The 12,518-nt window shown below is 39.1% G+C and overlaps 1 protein-coding gene across 4 annotated transcripts in view; it reads left to right on the forward strand.

Moving 5' to 3' along the window:
• TBCK (TBC1 domain containing kinase) overlaps positions 1-11,045 on the forward strand; it is a 192,911-nt gene extending 181,866 nt beyond the window's left edge. For 3 of the 4 annotated variants that reach the window (XM_029942283.1, XM_029942274.1, XM_029942290.1), the window contains exon 26: positions 10,437-11,045. In XM_029942283.1, coding sequence (XP_029798143.1) covers positions 10,437-10,547 — 111 coding nt within the window. In that variant the 3' untranslated portion in view covers positions 10,548-11,045. The remainder of the gene's footprint in view (positions 1-10,436) is intronic. The other variant, XR_003909882.1, reaches the window with a different exon arrangement.
• Positions 11,046-12,518: the final 1,473 nt, after the last annotated feature.

Here is a 12,518-nt window from a genome sequence, read left to right on the forward strand (position 1 = left end):
AGTTGGCTTATATTATGCTGAGATATCATGTGCCTTGAGGAAATATTTTCTTGCCATTTCTGTTCACGATGTATACTTTCAAAAATTTAAATCTGCTTCCTTTAATCCCTATGGGATTTTCTTAGAATTACGTATAAGAACATAAAAAAGACAAGAGAAAGTTATAATTGCACATGAAAATATTAACATATCTTGTTTTTCACATATGTCTCAAGTGGTCCACATACTACTAAAAATTGCCAAGCTTGAGAGAACAGGGGCTAAGCAGCAAGAATGGAGCCCAGGAGTAGAAAGTGAAACTTTCATTGCATCCTCTTCAAATTATTTCATCTATTTCTGTTCCTAAACCATGGAAATGAAATTAACTCTCATCTGACTGCTCTGTGGACTTCTACAGCAAAATTATTACACCGGAGTTTACTAATTACATATTTATAAACTTCGTCATCAATACTGTTTGTATAAATTGTGTTTTTCTTAAATAGATGCCTTTTAAAAACATTTTTTTATTTTTTTAACATTTTTTAACATTTATTTATTTTTGAAAGACAGAGAGACAGAGTAAGAGCAGGAGAGGGGCAGAGAGAGAGGGAGAACAGAATCTGAAGCAGGCTCCAGGCTCTGAGCTGTCAGCACAGAGCCTGACATGGGGCTCGAACTCCCCAACCGTGAAATCATGACCTGAGCTAAAGTCAGCTGCTTAACTGACTGAGCCATCTAGGCGCTCCAAAAACACTATTTTTTAAAAATTATCTTACCTCTTTCAACTTATACAAGAGTTGAAAAAGACCCTCCTAGATAAGAAAAAAGAACTAGTATTTGACTCTTACCAGATCCAATTAGATCATTTCCTTACTATTTGCCTAAAATCCTTTCCTCTTCCACTGGCAGTAAAGCAGTGTAACCAATGCCAAGCATAGTTCCTGACACTTTAGATGCTCAGAATATATCCTGATACTATAGATGCTCAAAATGTATTTGCTGAATGAATGAATCAGCTCTTCAGTAGATATCAGAGCAAATGCTATCTATCTATGTATTAGCCACAGTTCCGGGCATTGGAGAAATAGTCATAGGTAAAACAAACTCTGTCCTTTCATGAAGCTTACAATATTTTGAGAGAGACAGTCAGTAAATACATATCAAGGGGTTATAAGTGCTGAAGTAAAAAATAAGATAGAGTGGAAAGAGTGCTAGATGTCTTATTTTCTTTATAAGATCATCAGGGAAGTCCTCATTTTGTGGGAAATGGAAAGCCACTAGAACATGGGGAACAAAGGGTTTTATATGATCTGACTTTTAATAGAATCATTATGGTTACCACATAATGAAAGACTGTAGGGGGTGAGGACAGCAGCAGTCAGACAAGAAGTTATTGCTAATCTAAATAAGAGGTGATGGTAGTTTGGACTAGGAGGTGGGATGAACGGGGTTGAAGATTAGGGAGTGGAGGAAGTATTTGTAAATATTCAGATTATGTAAGATCTTGTAGATCATGGTAAAGACTTGAGATTTGGGGGGGAAAAAAGGTAAAACCAAGAGGCAAGTAAAGTGCTTTGAAAAGAGAGGTTATGTGATCTGACATTTTTTAAAGGATCGCTCATGTTGTATAGTAAATAGACCATTGGGGCAGGGAGGGAAGGAGGAGAGCCCAGTTAGGCGAATATGCGGTAATCTATGGCAGAAATAATGATTGTATGGGCTTGTGTGGCAACGGCAGAGGTGATGAGAAGTGATCAGATCCTGAGTATGTTTTGAAAGCTAGAGACTACATGATACTTTGGTAGTGGAGAAAAATGAAATATGTATTCAAGTTTATTGCTTAAAGAACTGGAAGAGTAAAGTTGCCATTTCCTGAGATGGGGAAGACTTTAGGAGGAGTTTAGAAGTAGAGATAGAGCAGAAGTCAAGTGTTTTCCTTTGAAACTGTTAAGTTTGGAAAGCTTATTAAGACATCTAAGTAGAGATAGTGAGGAAACTCATGAGTTTAGAGTTCAGGGAAGAGGTTAAGGACATAAATTTAAAGTCATCAGTGTATAGATGGGACTTAAAGCCATGGGACTAGATGAAATCACTTAAGGGATGAATGGAGATGGAGAAGAGAAGTCAGAAAATAGCCGTGAGACAGAAGTCAAGAAGACAAGGAAGATCCACCAAGGACACTGGAAAGATCAGCTTATGAGGTACGAAAACGAGGAAAGATTGATACACTGAAGGCCAATAGTAGAGAGTTTTGAAAAGAGGAAGGTATAATCAAATGGGTCAGATGATGCTGATGGGTCAAGTCAGACTCAAATTGAGTCTTAAAAATTGGATTTGTCAGTGTGACAAAGTGGAGAGATTATTGCTGATCTTTTTAAAAGTATTTTAAGGGTGTGATGGAGACGAAAGTCTGATTTGAGTGGATTCAAGAGAGAATCTTTGGCTCTCTGCGAAGAAACGAAGAGATAGAACAAATACATACATTACAGGAGATGTAAAAGACATCCATCAGTCACAATATGTGAGCCTTGTTTGGGTCCTGATGCAAATAAACAGATTGTGAATATAGATAAGTAGATGATGGATGGATGAAAAGATGACATTTATGAAGTAATTGGACACTTATTAAATAATTATATTAAAGAATTATTAATATATCCTAGATGTGATAATGCTATGGTTATGTTTTTTAAGTATTTTATTTCAAAGATACATATTTATGTACTAAATAATATATGGGATTTACATCAAAATAATAGATGTGGTTGAGAGGAGTGGATGGAAGAAACAAATGAAATAAGTTTTCTGAGTTGAAATTATTGAAACTGAACTTGGGCACTTAGGGGCTTAATATACCATTCTTACCTATTTTATATGTATTTTTGACATTTTTCTTAATAAAAAGGTAAAGAGAAAGAATGGGAAGAGATGAAGACAAACTATATAGGCAACACAAAATTGAAACAAGAAAACTACAACTATTTATTTAAAAACTATAATTATGTATATATCTCCTTATATAACAGATGATAAAAAATGTTTTTTAAGATCCAATCTTTACCATCTAATTTCCTAATTAGATTTACATTTAGTTTCCTAATCTCAGAGGTTGGTTCCAAGAATAAAAGACTAATATACAACATAGTATGTATTGTTAATATGCCAGACACCATTAGCAGAGTTATCCTTAAAAAACAAACATGAATTTAATAAGTTTAATTAATTCAACTTAATAAATCCTAGACCATATAATGCTTGTTGATGTACATGCTCCCATTGTTTTTCTTATTGCATAATTAATCATATTCTAGTATGGTTACAGTTCTAGTATGCTATTCCACATAATATTCCTCACTAATACCCTGGAATTGACTGTTCTGCTCCTTACTTGTCACAAGTGCCTGTGGTAAGGTATAAGATGATTTCTGACCTTAGTTCACCTTTTTGGTTTTTCCCTGCTGCTGATTTTACTTCTGTGAGTCAAATAAAAGTGTAAGGTAGCCACTACCTAATTGTTATTAGATGTTATTACTGTGAAAACCAGTTTTACACCCTATGGAGTCATCTTTTTTCAGCATTAATGAGATGTGACTGACACATAGAAATTGTATAAAGGGCACACAACTTGACATTTTGATATGTGTATGCATTATGAAATGATCATCACAATCAAGTCAATTAACATACCATCACCTCACATAGTTACCATTTTCTTTCTTATTTTTCTTAGCAAATTTCAAGTAAACTATACAGTATTATTATACTTGTCTTAACCATAATTACCATGCTGTACATTAGGTCTCCAGAACTTATTCATCTTGCATAATTGAAACTTTATACCCTTTGACACACATCTGCCCATCTCCTCTCCCTGAGTCTCTCACTCCTATCAATCACCATTCTACTCTCTGCTTCTGTGAGTTTCACTATCTTTGATTCCACATTTAAGTGAAATCATGCAGTATTTGTCTTTATGTATCTGGTTTATTTCCCTTAGCGTAATGTCCTCCAGCTTCACCCATGTTACCCCAAATGGCAGGATTTCCATTTTTATGGTTTAATAATATTCCAATGTGTGTGCACAATTTTTTTAACATTTATTTTTGAGAGATAGCAGGAGCAGGGGTGGGGCAGAGAGAGAGGGAGACACAGAATCCAAAGCAGGCTCCAGACTCTGGGCTGTTAGCACAGAGCCTGACACGGGGTTCAAACTAATGAACTATGAGATCATGACCTGAGCTGAAGTCGGACACTTAACCGACTGAGCCACCCAGATGCCCCCACATTTTCTTTATCCATTATCTATCAGTGGACATAGGTTGTTTCTGTATCTTGACTATTATGAATCATTCTGCAATGAACAAGGGGGTACAGATTTTATTTCCTTTGGATACATGTTTAGAAGTGGGGTCGCTGGATCGTATGGTAGTTTGATTTTTAGTTGTTTAAGGAACCTCCACACTGTTTTCCATATATACACTCCTACTAAAAGTGTACAATAGTTCCCGTAAGTAGTGTATTTAAGAAAGTAAACTTATGTCGGGCGCCTGGGTGGCTCAGTCAATTGAGCATCCGACTTCGGCTCAGATCATAATCTCATAGTTCATGGGTTTGAGCCCTGCTTCAGGCTCTGGGCTGACAGCTCAGAGCCTGGAGCCTGCTTCGGATTTTGTGTCTCCCTTTCTCTCTGCCCCTACCTGGCTTATGTTCTGTCTCTCCCTCTCTCAAAAATAAGTAAACATTAAAAAAAATTTTTTTAAGAAAAAAAGGAACTAAACTTATGTAATACTCTTAAGAAAATAAATGTAGCTGTGTTCATTATAAAATACCTAAATACAGAAGACTAGCAAGAGACAGAACACTTATCTCAGTTATAGAAGAAACACAACAAGGATTGAAACAAAAATGACATTTCAAAATTATATTTGACTCTATAGTCAAGGGAAAAGATTAGTGGAGTATTAGATAAGTCATGCCTACCTCTCTCCTACTACCACTTGTCACAGCTCTGATGGTTCTAATTGGGGTCACAGAGATAAGCCCTTCAAATGATCAAGAAAGGCCTGTATTAATGATCTCAAAATTTCTTAATCAGGAAAGGGCAGCACTTGTATTCTTTTTAACCTCAGGCCACACTATACTCTAGATGTAGAAATCACCCCATATTCTGTTTCTCATCTCATCTCATGCTTATTGAGTTCTTCCGCCAAACTTAGGAACAGGTGCATAATTTGCAAGCAGTATCAGCTCCACCCCAACCACACAGTGCCAGAAGTGTTACATGGACACCATATTTTCAGCATTCCAAGAGGGTCAAAAGGATACATAGGACTAATGCAGCATCAACCTCACATCCATAAAACCAAGAAAATGAAATTACTACAGCTGTTCATTACAAGCTAATTTGCCAGTTCCCTTATTCAATTCTATGTCCAACCAAAAGTAATATTCCCGTATCCTAAATTTAGCAGTATTTTGAAGGAAAGGAATAGACAAATAAAATGGGAGAGAGAAAAATACCGCAGTTTGACCTTCACCAGTGTTCATCAATTCCCGGCAACTATCTGGTTCCCACTACAAACTTAAAACTACAAGGCCAAAGTTTCACATCAAGAAACTTAATTGTCCTGTAATGTGCTCCTTCTGGAATCTCAAAAACTCCAGTTTTCTTAGCTGCCTGTGGGGTCTACCCAAACCTTTGTCCTGAGAAACAACATGATCCTGTTCCGTGCTCCTTTTAACACTTACATCTACTCAGCCTTAATTTTCTTGGCCTTACTAAGCTATACTACTCTGTGGCAGACCAAAATATCCCTTTCCTCCACTCCTTCTCCTCCTACAATAGAACTCAACTTCTGCTGGACAGATGTGCCAGCCTCTTAATCCGAGTTAAGATGAAAGATAGAGAAAATAAAACAGACCGTCACCCACAAGAGCCTGCCACTCTCAGCGCTGTTTTGAGGTGCACCTACCTGAGCCTTAGAAATGAAAAGCACCACCAGATCTTGCTAACCAGAGAAATGGCAAAAATGCGAGAGCTTTGCCCTTTCCACATGGGAGTACCCACAAGAAATGCAGCTGCTCCTGCAGTCTGCAAGTCCCAGATCCTGTCCCAGCAAATACCAGATCCTGCCAACTCCACGTGGGGTTTACATCTCAGCTGGTTGTACAGTTTGAAGAACTCCATTCTCTCCACATATGACTTAGTCTCACAAACTCCAGCCTTACAAACAAGACAGCCTCTTAACGCAGCGGCTTGCCCCCTACGCAGGACTATACCTGTAAAAGTTGCAGTTTGAGGTCTCAGGCAAGCCTGACCAGCAAATGAACCCCATTCTCCAGTAAAATGATTCTCAATGCTGGCTACACAATAGAATCAACTGGGAAGCTTTAGGACAAAACCCAATGTCGGAGCTGTATCCCAGAAATTCTGCTTAATACCAATCTGTACGGGGGCTAGGTATCACTGTTTACTAAATGCTCTCAGATGATTCTAAAAGCTCCATAACCACCCGTCCAGTGTGATATCCTGCCACTCCTGCCAAGGATATTGCTCAGCTAGCCTAGGTTTGTGACTCTGAGGCCGGGCCTCTCCCTCAGCTGCAGCTGTGAGCTACTCTAGATCCCTCATCGCCGAAGTCCAGTAAACGTGTGTGTGTTAACTCCTGAAAGCAGCCAGAGCCCCGCCAGGTGAAGAGTCAAAGATGGATGAAACCGTGAACACTCCATGCCTGCTTCTCCTCTCTTCCACCGAATAGCTTCTTTACGAGTGAACCACCCCTGTGCATTCACAGCCCTTTTTGTCCTCCCTAGCCTGTCAAACTGTAGCTACAGAGAACACGACTGGATCCACACTTGTGGCCGTCACATCAGTAAGGGCTGGGGAGTGGGGAAAGCTCCCTTAGCGTGACCTGCACTTGCATAACCGCCATGGTACTTGTTGTTGGTTACTACCTCCTCCACTGGTCTATAAACACTGCAAAAACTGCAGCAGTGCCTGGTGCGTGGTAGGTGCTCGCCACAGTGTTTGAGAAAGGAATGAATAGATGGAGACGAGGAACTGCTGCCCTGGTAGGAGGGGAAAGGTGCAGTCGTGCCTTCACTGGTAGGGGCCGATATTTAAGACGGATAATTGCAGCCACAAGCCAAGGAGCAGAACTCACGATCTTAACCTGAACACTCAGCACTGGTGCTTTTTCTTTTTCTTAAGCACAGCCTAGCTTTTTATGACACCCAAACATTTGCCATCTCCTTGTATTCCATTTCTACTTTTCTTCTCAGACCTCCCGCCTAGCGACGCCCTAAGTGTTCCAAAATGCTTAGTTCTGCTGTTTTGCCTTTACCATTTCCAGCTCAACAGCAGCCTAGTTGTTATGTCCCTCCTTAGAATAACAGTGGGAACTCTCTCCAGCTCTACAGCATAGTTTCAGAGATTAGCTAAATGTGCGCTAGTCAGTCCTTCCTTACTCGTTTTCTGACTTCTACAATGTTTTGAAAGTACTGAATGCTAAGACTGCTTATCCCCGAGGTCTTTTCAGTAATGGCATGTTTATCTTAGAATTCCAGCCTAAGTGGTAATTGTATTGCTACATGTGGAAGAATGAAGCAAAGATGTTTCAGTAATCATAAGGTATCAGGAACCGTGCTGCCTGCACTTGACTCAGAGCAAATGAATCCAATGCCTCACCTCCTAAGGACTGAGGCCCAAAGAAAAATAAGCAAGAATAGCATGAAGACCAGCTCACATTAGTGGTCTAGCTCACTTGATACCTTTTGAAATATAGATGCACTATTTCTCTTCAACCTTAAGTACTAGTAAGGATACCTTCAAGGTGACTACAAGAGTACAGGATCTGAAAACATTAATTGCCATTCAAATCTATTAGGCACTGCAGACAATGAGGGAAAAGACAAGTGGAGTGAGGAGTATTAAGATCCATTTCTGTGAGTAGTTTTGAAGACTGTTAAAGATCCAAGTCCAGCAGCATCTATACCACCTACTTGCTGGTATCTTTATCATTTTGGCTTTAGATGCTGTTTTTCCAAATAATGTCCTTGGACTACCTGCTTTAGAATCCTCTAGTGGTGTTTGTTAAAAACAGCCACCACCACAACAACAAAATCACACTTGAGCCCCAGATCAATAAAGCAGAATCCCTGAGGTTGAGGCCTTGAACTGATCCTGACCAAACTACTCAGTTGTTGAATCATAAGGTCTAGGCTGCTGGCTTAAGACTTTACCAGCTATTAAGCTTCAGATTCTCCCAGCAGCACTGTCAGTAGGTATTATTCATCTTTCTTGAAGGATCTGAGATCAGGTTATGATAAAGTAATTGAAAAGAACGTGAGGACACAAACACCCAAGGAGGAGGAATAGGACACCACCAAGGGGAAGGAAGGGAAATAGAATAGCCAGAGTCCAAGAAAACCCTTCTTTCCTTCATCCTTTTGCCCCAGGTTATATGTCATTTGTCATACTTTAGTCCAGTCTAACAAGCATATTTTGAGCCCCTGTCATGTGCCAGGCACTAGGGATGAAAAGAAACAGAACAGTGTCACTGTCCTAGGGGAGTTTACAGTTTGGTAGAGAAAGCAGGCTCTTAAATGAGAAACTTAAATAAACATGGTAAGTAAAAGATTTGCCTAAGAAATTTTAAGGCCTGAGAAGAGGGGTTCGTAAGGGAAACTTAATGTGTAGACAAGAAATTGCCTGAGCAGGGAAATAAGTAGAAATTAGGCAAATGGGGGTAGGGGTAGGTAGGTCGCTTTTGAGGAGGAACTAAAAGATATCCTGGAGCTGGTGGGAAATGACAACTATTCTGAACAAAGGGCAACCTACACAACCAAAATACTCTGAATCCTAAAATGGTATCATTTTTATTGGGATTGACAAGCAGTTCAGGACTGCTTTATCATATGGTTGAGGGAATGGAGAAAGATAACCAATGACACTGGATAGGTAGACCTGGACCAAGTCAAGGGGGTGTGTGTATATGTCTTGATAACTTTTTTGAATGTTTATTTATTTATTTTGAGGGGGGGCAGAGAGAGAGAGGGATTGAATCCCAAGCCTAGTGGGGGGCTCAATCCACAAGATCATGATATGAGCTGAAATCAATATTCAGATGCTAAACTGACTGAGTCACCCAGGCACCTGTGTCTTTGATAACTTTTCAAAGTCCTATTTTGCTAACCATCTAGAAGATGTCTTATATCAGTCCCTAAAACTCATTGCAAGTTTATGGTCTCAAACTGCTTATCAGAGTGGCTCCAGAAAGATGTTACAACAAGGTTATTGGCCCTCTCTGGGACATTATACATGGAATTGCAGTAACTAAGAAGTTGACAGTAATGTCAGAAACTGTTCAATATAGATTTGAGAATGTATCGACTATCACTGGAAGGATACATGAAAAATAGTGATATTAATGACCTCTAGAAAGGGAAACTGAGAAAAGAAGTAGGAGGAATTTACTTCTCATGGTATACTTTTTATACTGTTTGAATATTTACCATGTATATTTATTGCCTATCCCAACAAGTTTAAAAGAGAACTAAAGTGGGGGGCCTGGGTGGCTTAGTCGGTTGAGCCTCTGACTTCGACTCAGGTCAGATCTCATGTTTGTGGGTTCGAGCCCCACGTCAGGCTCTGTGCTGACAGCTAGCTCAGAGCCTGCAGCCTGCTTCTGTGTCTCCTTCTCTCTCCGCCCCTCCCCCTCTCATGCTCTGTCTCTCTCTGTATCAAAAATAAATAAAACATTAAAAAAAAAGAGAGAGAACTAAAGAGACATATTTATCCCTAAGCATAAAAGAGCTGTCAAATGGTTATTTAATTTATATTAAAAACCCAATTCATGATTCATTGACACAACAATGACAGCAGTAGTATTACTAAAGTAGTTTTGTTTTGGGGTGCCTGTTTGGCTCAGTTGATTAGGCATCCAACTCTTGATTTGGCTTAGGTCATGACTCACCATTTGTGAGATCGAGCCCCATATAGAGCTGTGTACTACAGCACAGAATCTGCTTGGAATTCTCTCTCTCCCTTCTCACTGCTATTCCCCTACTCATTTTCTCTCTCCCTCTCTCTCTCTCTCTCAAAATAACAAACTTAAGAAAAAAGTAGTTTTGGGGTGCCTGGATCGCTCAGTCGGTTGAGCGTCCAACTTTAGTTCAGGTCATGATCTCACGGTTTGTGGGTTTGAGCCCCGCGTCGGGTTCTGTGCCGACAGTTCAGAGCCTGGAGCCTATTTCAGATTCTGTGTCTCCCTCTCTCTCTGCCCCTCCCTTGTTCATTACTCTGTCTCTCTCTGTTTCAAAAATAAACAAACACTTAAAAAAATAATAATAAAAGAAAAAAGTAGTTTTGTCTTTCACAGCTTGAGGAAAAAATTGGGATTGGAGAAATACAGATTTTGTATATCCTCTATAAATTTGACCTTTTTTTCTTCCAGTTTGCAGCTCATCTTGTGAAGATGAAATATCCAAGAATCTGTATCCTAGATGGCGGCATCAATAAGATCAAGCCAACAGGCCTCCTCACTGTCCCGTCTCCTCAAATATGAAGAGAAGAACCAGGAGTGTGATTGTCAAAAGGACAGAGTGATACCAGCCCCCAACAGCACAACTCTTCACAGTCTTTCCACTCGACAGAACTAGACTTCCAGATTGTTGCGTTTCCATGAAGTTTTGTCATGAAACATTTTTTTTTAATCTCATAACCCACATGCTCAACTACCCAGGCAAAAAACTTGACTGTACATGTCTTGCTGAAAGAATTTTCTTAACAGTGAAATCCGATCATGTATTTTTACCACAGTGCAGCGCAAAGCCAGAGGAATTCAGCTGACAAGGCAGATTTAGCATTATCAAGAAATCTCAATTGCACTGAAAAAGCTGTCTCCCATTGCACTGAACAGACAGATCTAACAAAGGTATTATTTAGAAACATGGACTGAATGGGGGTTACGGTCATCTTTCCATGGTAATGAAAAGTAAAAAGCTATTTGCAATATATTCCTTATAAGTAAATGCTATATTTCGTAACTACTTTTTGGCCCAGACACGTGTGTGTGTGTGTGTGTTGCTTAGGAAAAGAACTAGCCCATTGAAGAAAGTAATAATAATTTACTTATAGAAAAATTAAAGTCAGAAGCCATTCACGTTAGATAGAACATTTATTCAGATCCTGTAGCAGAGAGTGACTTAAAAAAAAAAAGAGTAACTTAAACAAACCAGAATTGTATGTCTCACATAAAAGTCTGCATAATGAGTCTATGGCTAGTATATTAGCTTCATAATCATTAGGATCTCAGGGATCTTCTCACGTTGCTCTACCCCCCTCACAGGTGGTTTCTGTCTCATGGATCAAGATGGTTGCTTAGCTCACGCCGTTTAGAAGGAAGGAATGAAGGAGGGGGAAGGTGCAGAGGAGGGAAGGAAAGATACAGGAAAGGAGGAAATAAGAAAGAAAACTTTCTTTCTCTTTAAGGCACAAACATAAGTTGCACATATTACTTGTGCTGATATACCATTGGCCAGAACGCACACCTGTGGCCACACCTAGTTATAAGGAAAACTGGGGATATAATCTTTGGCTGGGCAGTCATTTACCCAGGTAAAAATTTTGATTTTTTTTTGTTTTAATTATTTTTAAAATGTATTAAGCATGCATTATTTTTTTAATTTTTTAAAGTTTATTTATTTTTGAGAGAGAGAGCCAGAGCATGAGTGGGGGAAGAGCAGAGAGGGAGAGGAAGACACAGAATCTGAAGCAGGCTCCAGGCTCTGAGCTGTCAGCACAGAGCCTGACACAGGGCTCGAACTCAGGAACGTGAGTTCATGACTTAGGCCGAAGTCGGACACTTAACCAACTGAGCCATCCAGGCACGCCCATGTATTATTATTATTAAAGTTATGATTACTATGTGGGAAGAGGAGAACACATATTGAAGTACAATTAGCAGTCTCTGCCACATTATTCTAAAAATTGAGTACTGTACTTCATTGAATCTAAGACCTATCACAATTTTATGTACCATAAAGAAAAAAAAATGCAGCCAAATAAACTGGACATAGCATCAATTAAAAGACACATTCCCATTCAGAAATGTGAAAAAGTATGCATCTGAATTATTGAAATATAGTACCTTTCTTGGTTATTGAAATATAGTACCTTTCTTGGTTACCTTATTTTAACTAAAAAGTGGGGTTGTTTCATCTTTTATTCCTCGTCAGTGTTAGGACTACCTAGGTATAGAACATTTGAATAAGAGCCTTAATTCAACTCTCTGGCTTTGGTTTTATTGTTGCTATTTGTTTTGGTTTTTTGCACCTACTTTTTATTGAGATATAATTTACATACCATAAAATTTACCGTTTTAAAATGTACAATTCAACAAGTTAGTGGTTTTTAGTATATTCACAAAATTGTGCAATCATCACTTCTGACTAATTCCAGAACATTTTTATTCTCCAAAAATGAAATCCCATACCTATTAGCAGTCATGCCCCATTAATCCCTCCCAAGCACTTTG

This window comes from Suricata suricatta, chromosome 1 (genome assembly GCF_006229205.1).
Source record: "Suricata suricatta isolate VVHF042 chromosome 1, meerkat_22Aug2017_6uvM2_HiC, whole genome shotgun sequence".
Classification (NCBI taxonomy): Eukaryota; Metazoa; Chordata; class Mammalia; order Carnivora; family Herpestidae; genus Suricata; species Suricata suricatta.